At 35.3% G+C, this 18,861-nt stretch overlaps 1 protein-coding gene across 2 annotated transcripts in view; it reads right to left on the reverse strand.

The window, feature by feature from the left end:
• Positions 1 to 230: 230 nt before the first annotated feature.
• Positions 231 to 18,861, reverse strand: part of LOC135652968 (uncharacterized protein At3g06530-like) — a 33,252-nt gene continuing 14,621 nt past the window's right edge. For both annotated transcript variants that reach the window (XM_065174366.1, XM_065174365.1), the window contains exons 20-39: positions 16,697 to 16,854; positions 16,467 to 16,548; positions 16,213 to 16,387; positions 14,629 to 14,704; positions 14,311 to 14,484; positions 13,621 to 13,692; positions 13,407 to 13,511; positions 12,112 to 12,201; positions 9,317 to 9,525; positions 8,990 to 9,200; positions 8,705 to 8,887; positions 8,235 to 8,330; positions 8,095 to 8,162; positions 7,655 to 8,003; positions 4,695 to 4,910; positions 3,816 to 4,490; positions 3,302 to 3,711; positions 2,481 to 2,730; positions 900 to 1,070; positions 231 to 668 (exon numbers count right to left, since the gene is read on the reverse strand). In XM_065174366.1, the coding sequence (XP_065030438.1) occupies positions 438 to 668; positions 900 to 1,070; positions 2,481 to 2,730; positions 3,302 to 3,711; positions 3,816 to 4,490; positions 4,695 to 4,910; positions 7,655 to 8,003; positions 8,095 to 8,162; positions 8,235 to 8,330; positions 8,705 to 8,887; positions 8,990 to 9,200; positions 9,317 to 9,525; positions 12,112 to 12,201; positions 13,407 to 13,511; positions 13,621 to 13,692; positions 14,311 to 14,484; positions 14,629 to 14,704; positions 16,213 to 16,387; positions 16,467 to 16,548; positions 16,697 to 16,854 (4,001 nt within the window). In that variant the 3' untranslated portion in view covers positions 231 to 437. The remainder of the gene's footprint in view (positions 669 to 899; positions 1,071 to 2,480; positions 2,731 to 3,301; positions 3,712 to 3,815; positions 4,491 to 4,694; positions 4,911 to 7,654; positions 8,004 to 8,094; positions 8,163 to 8,234; positions 8,331 to 8,704; positions 8,888 to 8,989; positions 9,201 to 9,316; positions 9,526 to 12,111; positions 12,202 to 13,406; positions 13,512 to 13,620; positions 13,693 to 14,310; positions 14,485 to 14,628; positions 14,705 to 16,212; positions 16,388 to 16,466; positions 16,549 to 16,696; positions 16,855 to 18,861) is intronic.

The raw sequence follows: 18,861 nt of genomic DNA on the forward strand, positions 1-18,861 counted from the left end.
CATGATGTAAGGAAAAGACAGTAATGCCACGACTTGTATGTTTGCCAAATCAATATCAGCATATAAGACATCTCATGCGAGTTATAGAAATATGCCCATGGAAATGACTCCTTGTTGCAACATAAATATACTGCAGAAGATAAATATACAGGCACTTGGCATGGCCAATTAATTACCAACATTCAACTATTTGCTATTGGGAGGGGGGAAGGGCTCAACTGCTGAGATCATGAGAAGTGGCAATTTACACTGTTTTCTAAAATCAATAAATTAATCTTGCTCTGTTCGATACTACAATTTGATACAAGATTTCAGATGCCTCAAGAAGACGTACAAAATTCTTCTGAGATCCCCCAAAAAAAAAACAGAAAGAAAAGAAACAGGGGACGGAAAACAAAGATGGACAGCTTTGACTTTTCCGGTCATTCTGGGTCCTCTCATAAGTATTGCCGAAGGCTTTCGCCACTGAGGGTCTCCATCTCCTTTAGGATCTCTTGAGCCAGTGTTTTAACAGGAAGCTCGGCATCCTCAAGTAGCTCGCCCAGAAACGGGATGGTCTCAGGTAGGAACACTAGATATTCTTCTTTCAAGTGTTCTACTAGATACTTGACAATCTTAAGGCCTAGAATTTTTGGACGAATCTTCTCGCTTCTTGTCTGCATCAGGACCTGTACAAACAAAATTTGTCAAAGCTGACTACAGTTGTTTCAAAGAGCATATGAGAAACCAGTATAAATTGATATTTGATGCAGACAAGAATAAGCTGGATGATTCACCAAACAAAATTATACTTCTTTGACATCTCTTATAGATCTTAGAAGAACTCCAAATATTTGCATTTTCTAGTATGTCGCTTGCTATAAGCATGAGACTAAGTGCAAAGAGAAATCTGTACTCACTTCATGGTTCAGTGGTTTCCAAAGAACATCAGAGCGAGATGTAATGGCCATCTGACCCAAACATAAAACCAGTGCTTCATCAACCTCCTCCACGGATGGCACGTCTTGCGTTTGTTCAAGAGATTTTGGCGGTTCAACCACAAGCTGCGTGACAATAGGTTTCAGTAGTACCTGAAACAAAATCAAATCTATGGTCAAATGAAAAAAAAGGCAACCATTAAAAATTTTAAAACAATCATATATTACATGCTGAAGATAATGACAGCAGAGGTAAACAAAGACCAATCGTTGGAAACAGTGACATTATTCTTAACAGAGATCAATGGTGGCAAAGAATCCAAGTAGTAGCCAATGCCAAATGGTAGACAATAATGATTTGTCATCGTAGTAGTACTGGTTCCAACTATGAAGAAAAAGATAAGAAACCAAGAATAGGCAAGTTCCTAACACATCCATAAGCAAAATGTATTATCTTATTCTTTGTGTTGCCAGCTTAGAAGCCAACTTATTCACAACTCAAACTACAACTAGCATCTATTCCTTTCAAGCTAAATCAGGGAGGTGTCAGCTAGAATAATTAATTCTTACAACAAATACTCCGGTGCAAGATAGTAGGTTGTAATGGCAATATGTCGCTGCTAAATCAATAGAACCAACATGCCTAGAAGCACATGATCAACGTAAAGATTCAAAACTTTTAGATATTGCTTAAAACTTCTATTGTGACCTCAGAAAAGGTTGGAGGTTTGTATTGATATAAATGAGTTCAATACTATATCATACCAGACATATAAACTATTCATTGATATAAATGAGTTCAATACTAGAGTATTACTCCAGAAAGAGTAATACTCTTTGTCACGGTGTTGCCGACCAATGGGTGCTTCGTCTTTTACAGGAACATGATGCAGAAAATGAGTTCCTGTTTTTTATTAGTTATGGAACATGTTCAGCTTTGTACCAGTGCAAAGAAGGTGATAACAATTGTGTTCCAGTTGGTAAATACTATGTACTTAATCTTGGAAATAACTGGGCATATTAAACTAACTTGATTTGTTCAATGACCAGAGTGTGAATAAATATTTTGCAAGAAAAAGATTCCCAATATCCACACCAAGTTTAATTATAAGAAAGAACCTAAACTTCCAGTGTCATGAACAATTAAGACCTTTTATTCCACCGGAAGAAGATCAAATAAATAGTTGTTATGAAGGGGGCTGTCCTTCTGGGGTAAAGAAGATAGAACAAATAAATAGTACTAAAAAATTATGTCAATTATTCCAGGAACATATAAAGATTTCTTCACCAATATTTCAAAATTCAAATTAAATTGATAAACTCCATCAAGAAATTGCACCAAACGCCTAATATTCAAAACCTGAAGAATGGTGATGCTTGCCTTAGTACAAGAGTGGAGTTCTTATACAAAGAAAAAAAAGTTAATTTTGGATGATAATGATTCAGGTAACATATCTACTTGGCAACTGAAGAAGTACTAAGCAATCCTGATAATCTCCAGAAAGAACTAGAATATTCTGCAAAGAGTACAATGAAATTAAAATTTCAAACAGAATAACTAACCTGAAAATTAGTGGAGTCTAAAAGCTTTAAATCATTGTCATAGAGGAAGCACTTGTACAATGATTTCAAAATTACTGCTCTTAGTTGCCACTGCTTAAGGAACAGCAACTCATATTTACTACGGCTGACAGAATCTGCAACTTTTGCCTTCTTCCTCCTTTTTGCCAAAGCCTCATTTCCATCATGAGCCTCAGTTAGATATCGTACACAACCCTCTAACAGATGCTTGAAGTAAGGTATAAACAATGACCTGTATACATAAAAATAGGTGCACTAATAGTAGTTAACATGACCTAAAGAACAAAAAGGTCTCTTTGCAAGTTCAAACAACAAAAAGAATATGATGACTAGTCCATTGCAGACTAAAGCCTACACAAACTCTTGCAACATATGGATCCAATAAAACAGACAAGACATACAAAAAAAGTATATAAGAATCCTATTTCTAGGAAACAGATGCTATTATGTTGAAGAATATGACTTCCATATCAAACACAACACAATTGCAGGATCCTGATTGAACATCAGCAACCAAATCTAAAGCATACTTAAAAAAAAGGACATAGTGAGCTGATTTGACTATTAAACTGAGATATCATATCAGTAAGAAGATCGGTTGATTTTCCTGTGAGGGGCAACTAAGCTACAGGTACACTTAGTCTCAAACCAAATCCCAAGAAGTATAGCATAGAATCATCACTCAACACAGGTTTACGAGTCTCACTAGAGAAACTTCAGACCATAAAGCCAAACCTTCATTTAAAGAAGACAAAGAGAAATGAAGATGTATACATGGAAGAACTGTATGGTGTCATACGTACCGATGATGTTCCGTAAGCTTACTGACCATATTGTAGAAGGAAATAGATCGATCCAAGCTTCTAGATTGAACGCAATCACTTCCTTCAAATTCTGATTCTGCCCACTCAAGGCTGTGAAAGAAAAGAGGCCTAAACATGGTCTCAGTAAGTTTCATCGTGAGAACAGTCATTGCATCAATTACACTTTGTTCTACCATATTTATGTTCTTAATTGACTCTGGGAGTTGACGACGAAGATCAAGTGCTATCAAGCAGTGCTCGAATATTTTAACATGATAAGTTCCTATAGCTGGTCTATCCATTGAGCCAATCATGCTGGCTAGCATTTCAAAAACCAAAGACAGGCTTGATTCACCACATTCGAGAGCACTAGAATATATTTGCAGCAGAGGCGTAAGCATAAGGCGGACCTGTGAAAAGAAATCAAACAAATCACGAAGATGTGAATAGTACAGATAGTTCAAAGAAATACTTCATAGCTGGTAATAATCATATATCTTGAGCAGAAACATACAGGAATAGTCACCACCAAGAGCTTTCGCACACTATCAGCTTTCATCTTTGTTTTCAAATCCAAATCTAAGGCATATTCTGGATGAAGTACTATAAGATCCAAGATATCTTTGAGATAAGGATTTAGAAACCCGCCAAGTTTATCTATTGCTACCTCTATGGTGGTAAGCACAGAGAGTAGTATCAATAACTTGTTGCCTGAAATTCCATCAGATATATCGCTATGAATATGTTTTAATTTAATCATAGGACAAATGGAAATTTCATGAGTTTTTTCTATCATATTCTTCATAATAAGAGGTAGCTGAGGCAGTGCTTTTGAACCAAGCACAGTAATTAAAGTTCCTGTAGCTCGAATGCACCCAGAAGAGATAGCCAAATCATCTGAGCAAATGTGCTTGACAATAGTTGTAATACATGATGCAAATATTGAGCTGTCAGATGGAAATTCTTTACTTAAAGCTTCAAGTGAAGAAATTGCCGCAAGCTTCACACGAGTGTCTGAAGTATCTATTCTTCCATCAACCAACTGAACTATTTTTAAACACAAATCAGTAAATGCTGGTTTGGCATTGTCATCGATAACAAGTGGAAAGCTGAACTTCGCTTTTTTATCTTTCTGCTTCTTCTGAATCAGACCATGGTTCTTCACAGTTTCACATAACAGCCCCAATGTCTGTTTATGAAGTTGAGACACTTCAAAAATTAGAAAAACATAGTACAAATTACAAGGACATAATGAGAATTAGCGCACAACTAAAACCAATTTTACAATATATAAATTATGTTCTTTTTAATATGGAAAACATTTAATTCATCTTATCCACAAGTATAAATAAATGATACAAATCATCAATTTAACCTGACAAATAAAAATTACCTGTTTTTTCACATTTTTATCTGTGTGTTCCAATAGTTGACTGATGCCTTCAAAGTATGTAGAGGGAACCATCCAACTTGTAATAACATTCAGTATGGCATTTGCAGAACTTCTTAGTTGTTTTATGATATCCATAGTAATGCCATGTAGTTTTCTTCTGCTTCTGATAAGTTGCAAGTGCAACACAACCTGCTGCAGAAGCGCTAGAAGTCCCATCTGTAAAATACAAAAATCTGCTGAGATGAAACTTTGAAAATTGTATAGAAATTCTGACCAACAGTTGAATTGTGCTATTAAGAAAGTATGCTGATGTGTGCCACAGACACTATTGGAAAAACGATACCATTCTTCGTCTCATTGCCATAAAATTAACTATACAGATCTATCCAATTGGTCTTTGTTAATTTATGTAAAGTTTAGGACATCTTTTTATCATAAGAAAATTGTAACTAACATAAATGCTATCACTCCACATGATATAACTCAAGGACATACTAAAATATGCAGAAGCCATGACTGGGAAAACAAGGTCATTCCTTGACTCATCTTACCATGCATTGATAACATTACTTAATTCTATGTATCATATTTGATTTTTACATAAAGACCATGACAGTATTAGTAAGAATACCACAATTGTCATAATTAGCAGGAATGTGATCATATCCAATGGGCTTTCAAGAAAATTCTCCTTGCTCTATTATGATAACACTTACCTTATTTTCAGGCAAACAAATGGAAATGAATGAAAATAGTTGTAGGAAACAAAAATGAATGCACTAAACTGAAAAAAACGAAAACATAAAACCAAACAAAGAATAAGAAATCATAGTCAATGATCCTATTAACCCAATTATAATGTCATGCATGCTTTCAAATCCCATGGTACATTAATCACAGCAATCAGGACCAACATACTGAACTATGTTCAGTATTATTTTATTAGTCTACTGATGCGTACATACCACATCATCTGGTACATACAGGACCAATATCTTCCAATACAGGTTCCCATGCCGATGTTTAGAATTTTAATAGAAGCATAATTTAATACTACTCAGTTAATAGGTTGTGCTTCACAATCCCGAGTAGCACATGAGATAAGAGGTGACACGAATGCTATTATCAATGCTACTATTATTGGATAACTATCAGCCTGCTATTTGGAATTAGGAAAAAGCAGCTTCAGAATAACTCATATCTGTCCCAACCATATCCAAACCTCATTCATGTTGACCCGAGGCGGATAACCTTGATCCCTGTCAAAGCTCACAGGAGAAGGTTGGAACTTCTTGTCTAGTTGTTTTGTACACTAGCTTGTATCCTCTGTTACTTTTTATATGAGACAAGCTTGAAGTATCACCTCCCAAGTCATACTGTTCAATAATTTTCCATATCATGGTATTATGTACCTAAGTATATTCCACATTTTTGTGGCATATTGTGGCATGTTCGTCAATGTTTTGTATTGTTTATCTTTGTAACTAACTAGAAAGTAGGTTAAATATCTTTTAAATTTTTCATGTGCCAACAAAATCTTATCAAGTGACATGCTACCTTATCGTCTAGTACGTAGACGTGCGTTTCTAACTTCACTTTCATCAAGTAACATCTACCTCATGAATCTAGCCTCTAAGAATGCCCAATTAAAACAGATCCAGAGCCATGTGACTTGGGCAAATTTTCCATGCAAATGACAATAAAATAAGATGAACTTCATCCCTATGCTTAAGTTGATAGCCCTACCCACAATAATCACATAGCAATTGTAGCCTCCCGTAACCACTTCATGTTTCTCTACAATGTGCATGGCCAAACCCTTTGCATATGAACCACACTGTATCTTGTAGTCTAGTCCATCTGAGACTCCACTAGAACAGAATTCCCTTTTAAGGAGATCCATAATTCCCTTCCAAGATTGAAATGGAAAAGATGCCAGACAAATGATTTTCCCTTCCCATTCTTCTAAGACTTTGGTCAAAGAGGATCTCCTCAACCTATTCAATGACTTCCAAACTTGTCTCACCACCTTCAGACGATTCAACTATTCAAGCATTGCCTTCAGAAGATCCAACTTCAGAAAATATCACAAGGCTTTATAAAAAGTGATCTAATGCAATCTTGATGTTTCAAAAGTATGTCAATCTTAAATAGTGGTATGTTTACATAGAAGAAGATGACGAGTAGACAGGACCTGTATGATGATGGAAGTACTTAAGGTTTTGATGCAGCATACCAAAGAGAGTGGTGGCAGTTCACATAGCAAGGTGACAGACCCTTCCTCCATTATCTTTTATTGATACACGATTGACAAATGTAGCCATGATATAGAAGTCCAAAACTTCACGTTGAATTAACACTTAATGAATAAATACATTATAGACAACCATTTATATGCCCGATGAGAGCGAGCCTCAATACAAGCCTTTACAACCACAGTGATCAGATTGGGATCATTAAGAAAAGGTATCACTACTTTTAGGAATAAGACTACATATGTTCAGCAACAATATGCATATAAAAAAAAACTGAGCAGACTGAACATTCAAAAGAAAGAAGCAATACACAAAGCAAAGTAACGGCTTATTTACATGGTGAATATGCCCATTGTACTTGAAAGTAAACAAAGCATATACATGACAAAATGCAAACTGAAAATTTTGTACTTGTGCAGAGCATCAAAATTTCCATTAGTGCTTTCCGTATTAAGTTCCGATTCAATAAAAAAGTAGCAGTCATACGTGAAGAACTGCAATGCTAATGCCTGACACCTAGTGTAAAACTTGCATGATGCGCAGCTGAGAGGCATAGCATCAAAGACAGAATTCAACGAGGCTTACATAGCATGCAGAACATATATGCAGTGACAAATAGCCCACGTGCTAAGCATACAATTGCCTTTCATGTAAAGGATAACAAGTCAAATTGCATTTCATATGAATATAAGACAATCAGAATACCTGAAGATATCCCGCATCTCGCCCAGATTCAAGCTCAAAGACCAATTTAGTATCTTGCAACTTGTGCACAGTAAACTGCATTACCAAATATAGTTCAAGCAGAAACTCTTCTTCCCTACTATTTTCTCTGAGAAGTTGCACAAGCTTCACTAAACAAGGAAACCATATTTTACAGGTATACTGATTGCATATTTCTACTGCAAATGTGTATTCCCATTCAGTAAGGGTAACAGAAGAAAACAAGTTATTAAAATCCCTCGGAATTTCAGGAGCTTCAGTGATCCGTAGAATCAACGAGCGGAAAAGATGAAAAATAAGAATGCCTAAGCTGCTTTCCTCTCCTAAAATCCTGATAACAGGTGCAATTTGAAATTAAAAGATAATTCAAGAGAAGTGCAGAAAAGTCAGATATTTCAACAAGAGAGCATGTACAGACGCACCTAAGAAGATACACCATGAGGGTCAAGCGCCGGGGTTCAGCAACCTCTGGCAAAGCTCTTATAAAAATCTGCAAAAAAGATAATACTCTAATAACTGAAAGAAGAAAAAGAAGAAGATGAGTTCATGAAAAACCTAGTACCTGAAGCAATTTGTCTATACTTTTTGTCTTTGACAACCAGCAAGGTACCATTGTTGATATTAGGTCCTCCAAAACATGTTGAGAGTGGCTATCATTCTTTCATACAGGTTGGACAAATAAAAATAGACTGTTAGTTTCTTCATATATTTTTGGATTAGAACATGTAAAACGTTGAGAGTGAAACTCATGATTGTAGCTTTTGTTCAAAAAGTTATCCCAAAAGTCCTATATCAGCAACTTAAACAAGTTAAATGAACTCTTGTTTATTTGGAGAAAAATTTAGTTTGTGGAGGACATCAGTATTAAGCCAACATCACATAAAACGCCACCATGTTAATAACCAATTTAAGTTCTGAACATAACCTGTGCAACACTTCTTGGAAACTACCATTATTATTCCTTATAACAGCGTAAAAGGATGTTGTCCTGATAATGAGGCTAACATCCAATCTATAGAAGTGACTACCAACCTGCTTTAATGCAGATTCACCAATCACAGCAAATATATCAATGATATGTTCTGAAATCCATCCAGAATAAACCTTTGTGATAGAAGATAGCAACAAGAATACATGGTTGCGAGTTGTGATATCATCAGTAGAACGTGCAATTTCAACCAAGAGACCCATTTTGACATCACTAAACACATTATCCTGCATAAAAATATGAAATATTAGGTACATCCTGACAAGAGGCAGACAACAACATCTTATATATTGTATAATAAAATTCCCATTTCAGAAAAAGGCACTTACAGAGAGAGGAAGATTTGATAAGAGTGAATCACTAATATCCTTAAGAATCAATAACGTTGTTTGTTGAGCATGATAAACTGCACTAGTGACAGATTCAGCAACTTCAGATGATGAAACTATTTCTTTTTTACCATGATTAGCAAGATCAATAAGCCAATCATCAGAGAAGATTTTCTCAAGTAAAACAAAAAGTGGTTTTACCAAAAAAGGCCTGCAAATGTACAAGCAGTCATTTAGAAATTATGATAAGAAAAAAACTCTGGATGTTATGATCAACCAAATAACTGGTTAACAGGCATTGAGAAATTTGGGCTCATAGCCACAGACCTTTCTTTTATGTCTTTCTTCTGTAACATCATATCCAGCAATGCCATAAGAACAGAAAGTCGTGATTCTTCCGTACGCAATATGTCTTGGCGAAGGGCAAAAGCATTATTACTTGGATGCTTTCTTCTCTTAATTCTTTTTGAGGATCCAACTTCATGGCCTTGGACAAGAATCAACTCAAGGAACCTGACTATGGTAGAGCAATTAATCTGCCAAGAGAAAAGCATCAGTAAAATAAGTTGCTATAAATTATAGTAGTTAAATATAGCAACATAAACACTTTAAGACTTTATCCAATCCAAGCAGAGTGCTTCTGGAAGAGAAGATGCAAAACAAAAACTGGCCAAAACTTAATTACAAGCTTAATATAGTTATACTTTCTGAACAATCTTAGGTGCAACATTTAATAAATAAAACTGCACATTCTCAACTTACACCATGCCACTACAGAAACATAGCATAAGGTAAGAAACAGAAAAGCAAACCAGTTTGGTCCACCTCGTATTGGCCAATACATAGGCTAGCTTTAGAGCTTTGAAGACTTGAAGCATCATGGTCCCTTCATGTCTGCATCTTAGCCACCATCTCTTGTCAGAGACAAGGTCAAGCATAAGACGGGAACAAAGAGGAGAGGAGATCAAAGAAGAAGAGTTGAGATTTTTTGTTCTTTTTCTTTTGGCTAAAGAACAGTGATTTACTTGCTGTCGTATCAACAATAATCATGCCAACCACTAGCTGAGTCAACATTGCCAAAAGCAGGTAAAGCTATCATGTTGCAAATAATTTTTAATCCAAAATAAATAACAGAAATACAAAAAGGAACACAACAATTAGATAGGCAGACTAAACAAATTATTAAGTTTGGGGAGAGAAAGAGAGACAGACAGAGAGAGAGAGAGAGAGAGAGACTGATTGATTTTGTGTTTTTTAGTGTCAACTAAAGTAATTCAGAGTAAAGAAAAAGGAGAAGTGATCCCCCAATCTACAGTGTTCCACTGAACAAGTGCTACTTGTAATCCGATCAAGTGGTTCAGTTATTTGATCCATCACTCTCAAATCTAAAGCGATGGGAGTAGTCCTCTGGTGTTTTTAAGGTATCATTTATTAATCCTTCCCAAAGTTACTACTTTGAGTTAATAAATAACATTCCAGGTCAGGAACTGATAAGTAAAATAAACTTGGAAACAGAAAATTCATCACTACTTTCTATGTTAAAGAGGAAAAAGGAATCCGATAAAATATTGCCTTCTGCTTCTGTTCATTTTCAATTGGGAAAAAAAGATTTTACCCTGTAAATGTGCATGTCTTACTGCCAACACAAATATTCTAAGAAGACTTCATCTCATCTAGCACATTCTAACATCATAATCTAAAAGGAGGCTTCCATGATCCTGTCTGGACACCAGTACTTGCTTATCACCATGGTATACAAGAAAATTATGTCTTTGATTGAATCTTAAGAATTTAGTTTCGGTCACATGCATGTACTTGTTCTATGCTCCAAGGAAAATTATATTCCACTATGTGAACTAGAAATTGTAGCAACAGGCAAATTTTAGGAATAATATGGCAACTTGCTTGTAGTGCGATACTCATTTTTTTACTATATGAAACATGTAGAGAAATAATTTCATAATAGTGTCTTCTTCGATACTTCTTTTGCTGATTTTGAATACCACATATTACAAATAAAAGTGATCATTAATACTAATTAACTGAAAATATTATTCGCGCATGTTGGTTCTTATATTTAAACCAAAAGATTCGTCAATCAACTGAAAAGTACTTCAAGAAATATGCCACTAGAAACTGCTATTTTATTGACTCAATTACTTCACCTATATCCCAATGTCAACCAAGAAATTCTGAGATATTCAAGGCTCAGGTAATTTATGCATACCCAGTCATTAGCATTAAAATCTTTATGATTCCTTCTCTTTCTACACAGGAATAATTAGAAATGACAGGAGAATAATTCTAATAACAACATAGGAAAATATTAAAGAAAATTGGTCACACATGCAAAATGGAGCTGTAACATCAAAACGGCCATAAACACCATGATCATATAAATCAAGTTCATTAGTCCTAAAAACATGAACACTAACAATATCAACTAAATATATTAATTTTCCAAGCATTTAAGTACATCTTCATCGTGCAATAATATAATAAATACTAAATGCCAATGAACAAACACAAGAAAATAAAGAAATAAAGAACAGTGCACAAACATAATAAAAGAAAGAGCATTGCTTCACACAAAGCTTGTCGACTTTGAGTTCAAATTCTACAACGAACAGTCACCAAATATGAATCGGGCATATAAAGGAGTTTCTAAACTATCTCATCTTTGCACCCTCTCAACCTCACAAAGGATGGACAATTCAAATATCAATTTCTCAAGCCGAAGCCCTTTGCACTTATGTATATTATATAGCACTACAAAGTATACAGAGACACAAATGAACATATAAAAACATATACCAACAGGAGCACACCAAAGATCTCCTATGACATACAGAGGTTGCACATGCTAAAACTTGAACATAGTTTGAATCTTTCATTCTAACAGGAAGCATCATGGATCCCCATGTCTTTCACTCAATATGAGCATCTACGAACTCCATAAGTGAAAACAAACTTTCCAAATGGTTTTCTTTCTCAAAGTTGCATGCATTTGATAATCTAATAAAACAACTATCAAGTCAATAAGATACGGCAAAGGCAACAAGGAGAACAAACATAGAAAACCAATCATATACATAACCAAGATCAAAGTTACAGGTGCATACATTTAACCTCAGAAGAGCTTCCCTAGTCGCATTTCGCACATCCCCATTGTCATTTCGGAATAAGATAACAAGGTTCCCAAAAAGCTCGTCCTGAAAAGTGAAAATGCAGTAGTATAACCAGGTGAACAAATCTAACTAGAGATTTCATGATTGATATGACATTGAGAATACATGGAGATTTAATAGCTTTGGATTTTTTTATTCTTCAACAAGGTTTGAAATATATATATATATATTCCTTCTCCCACACAGGGCGACGTCGCTTTAAAAATAATATATATATATATATATATATATATATATATATATATATATATATATATATATATATATACCGTCCAGTAATGGACAGTCTATGTACCGGTCGACTGACGGACCGGTATGTACCGCCCGGTACGGACGATATTATTCGAAATTGTATGTCTTGCTTCAAACCATAGCAACAATAAAAATATTAGTTGAAGCAAGAGGAAACGGAATGAGACAAAAGGAAGTACAATATGTTGTCATACAAATTAAACTCTAATTACAAAGATAAGGAAAACATTTTTATCCATTTCACTGGGGAAAAAGTTCTGGACCGACAAAAGGTTATACAAGAGTTCCAAATGCAAACCACACAAAAGCAGCTTAGCTCCTAGGAGTATCAAGTAATTGTGGATGCCACTGAAAAATGCCACAATTGCTCATTATGCTCAGATATGTTTAAATAGCATTTCTACACTGATTCTAGAAATTTAAATATAATTTAACTATATGTAATTCACAACAAGAAAAGAAACTACAGAAACAAGGAGTTCTGGCATAAAATGGAAATTGAAATTGTGAATTTGGGACGAAAACAAAAGGCAAGTACCTTACAAGTGGTGCAAAGTCTTAAAAAGTTGAAAAATATGGTGTTGCTTAACAATACAAAACCACGAAGACTATGGTAAAAGAGGCACAAAAACCATGGCAGAGTTAATAATGACAAAGATCATCAATTCAAATACATTGAAATTCACAGATATGCATTTGCCAGCTGAAGTATAACTAGGACATTACAGAATTCACCCCTGGAAAAAATTGCGGGCATTTATGCTGCTTTTGAAATATTTCAGACAGACATCTTAAAAACAGTTAAGAACGTACACAAAAAAATTTAAGCATGTCAACATACAAACCTTTGGCTATTGTTCAGCATAAAAAAAAGCAAAGAAACTGCTTAACCTTAAGTTACTAGATCATGACACATCAATCTTGTGTAACCACAGGTAAAGAGAACATTCGTAAGTGGTAGCATTTATAGTTCAAACCTGTAGCTCTGTCTTCAGATTGTCAAAAAACACAGGAGTCAGCTTCCGAAGGACAGTGACACATGGTTCCAGAACAGCAGGGTCATCGGTTGAGAAACCATCCACCTGATATAAATTGACAATGTAAGAAAAAAAAAATAAAAGACAAAATTCAACTAGAATTTAACCTAAATAAGAAAGTCATACAGGAAAAACCAAAAGAGTCTCAACTTACTCTTAAAGCTCTCAATACACATTCTGAAATGTCCTCGTCAAGACAAGCAGTGCTTGATAACGGAAAGCAAATCTGGGGAAAAAAAGAAGAAGAGAAGTATATGATAATTAATACAAAAAAATGTGAAATGATAGGCTGAGACAGATTTCCCATCCAAGCAAGAAGTAAAGAGGAGTATTGTTACATTTCTGTTTTAGTATACACTATTAAAATCCTCCATCTCCTAATTAAAACCACAAAGAACATTTCAATCTCTGTATCATCACTGAATGAGCTGACAGAAGCAAGAAATAGATTGGACCAGGAAAGCAAAGAGCAGCAGGTTAGCATTACAAATGACAGAGAAGGTGTTGTGACATCAATGACAGATTTTACAACCAATAACTGAAAACTATTCTCTGCCAACTACAACGTACTTAAATCTCAGCATCAACAAACAGTAATGATCATAGTTAACTCTTCATGTCATTCATGGATGAATAGTGTGCAACATAAGAGCCATGAGATTCACTGGGTTTAGCGTCCATGAAGTTCAGACAATATAATACAAGTTCAAAGGAATAAATACACCCAGATGGTGCTTTCTATTCATGTATAGGACTAGAAAGCTAAATCACATACCAAAACAGAAGATAAAAGATGCATCGCTGCACAGAAACAAAAGTTATTAGATATAGTCAAGCTAGATACCTCCAAAAGCAAGCACAATACTTGAATTTCATTTTTGGATAGCTTTTGATCCATTTTATCAAGCTCTCCGTTGCACCGGGTACGCCTTTCCACAAGCTCAATTAGCAACGATTTAACTCCTTCTACATTCAGTAACAAAGTTCCCATTCCACTGAGCAATGATAAGATCTTTAGCTGGATCAATAGGATAAAGGTCATAAGCATTGTGGCTTACAACTATAAAATGGAAATTTGAAAACATTTGACCATATTCATGCTCTGTTGAATACAAAATAGCAAGGGAAACTATAAATTAGCAAGCAATCTCTTAAAACAAACCTTCCCATACAAGGAACATTTCAGTCCAGAATGCAGAATAAATAGCAATATTCCATCCTTTGTAGGCGAATCAAATCTGGAAGAAATAATAATAAGTATAAAAATATAGAACTGGAGATCAAATATTTTAAAAGAACCATATGAAAGAAACATGGACATTGTAAGCATGAGTACCAAAATGGTGGATGTGAAATTTTTACATGTCACATATACCAAAGCTCAAGGTTTCCAAAAAAAATATAACAAAAGAAGAGCAATATTTTAAAGATCAAAAGCAATAATTAAAACTAACCATGCAGCAGGAAATTCTGCTGCAGTCACACTATACGTAATAGACTTGTCAGCTTTCACAACAAATATAGCTGAATGGGCATCCAAAGGACACTGAAGCTTGATCAAAATCAACATCATTTAGGGATTTGCAGCAAGTGGGAAGAAATTACATCACCCATAAAAGCAGCATAAATGAAATGTAATCAAGGATCTAATTATAGTTTCATCCTCATTCGAATTGCTCTATAAGTGTGATAAATTGTATTTCTACACGAATTTACTACATTACTGCCCGTATATTGCCTTTGCACTGTGTATATGTTTGTTTTTTTAGTGTTTGTGCAAGTTCAATTATTTGTGTATCAAGTTATCCATAGCATTGTTCCAAACATTAGTCCAACCAACACGTACTGGCTGACATCTGCAAGTCTGACCAAGCATCAATGGCAGATCATATATCTCCGCATCATTCAGTACACTACTTTTTATTTTTCTAGTAATAGTGGGTGATAAAGGCAAGTCTACCATTCAATACCTCGGTACCATACAGGTCCAACAACCTCTTGGAACTGGTATTGTTCCAGTGTCTAAAACCTTGGCTATTAGAGTACCTATTAAAGATATGATATTTTACTCATCTATCATGTTTATGACCATGGGAAATTGTTTGCACCGTAGTAAGGTCACTTCTATGCAACTTGCATGTAAAAGTTTCACTCATAAAATAAACTTATTTGTTTGTGTGGTGAAGGATGCATACAATAACCCACCCCAAAGCTGGAGCTGTCCTTTTCTTATACACATATGATGATAGATGTATAATCTACTGGTGCAATTTGATCTTCAGCATCTGAAGAGAAAGTGGATGAATTCATATCAACACACCTATATTACACTTTATTACCCATGATTTAAAAGCCAAAGGCATACTGCTTTTGGTTAGGTGCACTGCACTTGTTTCACTTCCTTAGGAAACAACAATTTCACCTTGATAAAAGTAGACAATGAAAATCGAACATTAAAATGGGATTTTTTGGACTCAAGAGCTTGCAATAAATAGCAAGGAGCCAAAAAAACAACAATATACCATACAGTGTGAGCGAGTACATAGCGAACCATCACACCTACTCAGCCGATATACTAGACAAAATAATAAGGGAAAACTGACATGGTCATGGTATAAAATAATTAGCACTTGGAAAATACAACACAAGGAAGCATGATATCCCCATCAGGACTGAAACTTTTATCCTTCCTCACTATGGTAGGTCAGCAAAATATCTAAAAGCAACAAAGATGAAAGTGTATTACCTATTTTGACTATTATCAGGAGCTAAGAGATTATTGCTTGAAGAACCCAACATTGATGTTAAATATGAAGGAAGAAAATCAACATCCGAGGATATCAATGTCTTCTCATTCACAAGGAATGCTAGAAAGTCTCTAAAAGTTGACGATGAGAATTGAGAGAGAATCATATCATTCCCTGCAAATAAAGTGCACTTTGTTCAATTAGCACCTAAGAATATGTTAACCTCAAGAGGTGTGAAAAAGATCCTACATACCATTTTTTAATCGAGAAACATCAAATGTACACCAAAGATTGTAGAACTGTTGGATACAATGTATGGCAGACGACCTTATATCCTACAAGAGAAATTGAGGATTCACACCTTAAGTTACTAAAGCTATATTCCAGCACTGCTGAGAAGTATATAATAATCCTACAAAGTAAAGAACAGCAATAAGAAGTCTTCAAATAAATTAAAATTCATATTCAGAAGACCAACAAAACCTTATCACAATTAGTAAGTGGAACAAGAAGTGAAGGAAATCCAAGCAAAAGCTGCAAATAATTATCTTCTTCGACATTGCGCCTCTCTGGTAGTGCCCATAGGGAACATATAGTCCCACACAAATCCAGGCTCTGAACTTGAACATCGACAGAAAAGCCTACAAGCAGCAACATATTCATCAATGATGCCCAGAAATGTTCAAATTGTAAAGGAAGAGACGGCAATTATGAGACAAAAAAGGAAAACATACAAGTGAATCAACAAAGTAAAGAAAGAAACAAAGAACCACAGTGCCATATATCCAAACAGTAATGCACAATTCAAATCTAAGTTTAGTAAGGTGCAGCATCCTTTGAGCACTATGTTCACCAGGCATCGAGGATGCCAATGGATAAGCTAGAAACATGATCTCTCGTTTCTAAACTAACAGGTTTTGGTGCCTACGATCAAATAGAGGAAGGATAGCAATAACATTGACCAAGAATCCGATGCAATAAGCTGAACAGTCAGCACAAAAGGCCTATGATTTTCATATCTCCTCTTACCAGTCAACATAAAAGATCATTCCTTATCTATGAAGCACATTTTGTGACATTGTTTTAGCCTAACTTGAAAACCTACTCAAAAGGCGAACTTCAAAGTTGAAATAATATTAGATGTTCATAATTAACGGTTGCCAAAAACATAGTTTAGACCAAGGATTTTGATTTCGAATAATACTGTCCGTACCAGGAGGTACATACCGATCCACCAGCAGACCGATACACGGACCACCCACTACCAGGCGGTGTCAGCCTGGCTGCGGCCTAACTACAGTAAGGGAAGAAGAAGTGTCTAGGGAGAAGAGGGAGAAGGCACTCGAAGAAGAGGGAGAATCAAGAGAATCTCGATGCTTTCCAATCCGGCGCCGCCCTCCCTCGACAATCCCGATCCAAAAGGTAACAGAGAGGCAGCAGCTCGGCTTCTTCTTCGTTGAAGGCCGGAGGCGTCTGCGGCCTTTGACACCTTTGCCGAACGCTGCAAATGAGGAGAAGACTGGTCTTCTCCTCATCTGACGCGACGAAGAGAAGAAAAGGAGGCGACGTTGCCGAGGGAGTGTACGCCTCCTTTTTTTATATTATATTATATATATACGTACCGAGCGGTACACCCTAGCATACCGCTTAGTACACATGTACTGTACCGTACTGAGCAAAGCTCAAAACACCAGTACGATACAAAATTACGAACCTTGGTTCAGACATTGAATCACACATCAAAATTTAGACTTCAAAACTATGCATTTTTCAAACACACCATTACTTCATAAAATATAACTCTTATGACATAAAATTCTTCACCCTTCCCCGACTCCTCTATGTAAAATGCAACTATGAAGCCTGATTGCAGCATAAATCATTCTTTTAACTTGAGATACTATATCATTTAAAATTGCAATTGGCTAAAGAATGACATTTAAAATCAAGATCCAACAAAAATAACAACCGTAAATCATTATCTGCATGTGAGAATCTTTCCTACCTATTGGTTTCATCAAGGGCTCACACAAGGTATGAGAATCTTTCCGACCTAGCAAGCAATCCTTTATCGTCCTTTTATATATTTCTAATAGAGAAACATGTTGTTCTTTGAGGTTCTCCACATTTTATAAATAACTTGAACTGAGTCAACCCCACTAGTGATGTATCACAAAGCCTTTTCTAGGATAAGTTAAAAATGAATTCCATATACTTTAGAGTAGATGCTACCTTCAATATATCAGTGTAACTATTTCTCGCTTCATCATTTTACAATTTGGAGTAAAATCCAATTTCCATTTCAACAGTTTTACCTAGGACACAAATTTACGTTATGCTATTCCAAAATTTTGGATGTTGATCCATAAAGCATGCTCAGCCTTCTTATGCTTCTTTTGTTAATTGAATTTTAATGAGAACTACATTTTCTTCTTATGCTTCTTTTGTTTTCCATATCTGCTTCCAAGTAGTTCAACATATTATTGATATAATTAAATTAGGTTGGTAAATATTTGTTTAATGTTATCTGAGACTCTTACAAAATTTACATCCATATGGGTCTAAAAAAACTCAAATTTGTCTCTGTTGTATAACTGTTTAATATTTGTGTCTTTTCTAACAAATATGAAAGCAGACTTTAGCATCCA

Source organism: Musa acuminata, chromosome BXJ3-11, assembly GCF_036884655.1.
Source record: "Musa acuminata AAA Group cultivar baxijiao chromosome BXJ3-11, Cavendish_Baxijiao_AAA, whole genome shotgun sequence".
Taxonomy (NCBI): domain Eukaryota; kingdom Viridiplantae; phylum Streptophyta; class Magnoliopsida; order Zingiberales; family Musaceae; genus Musa; species Musa acuminata.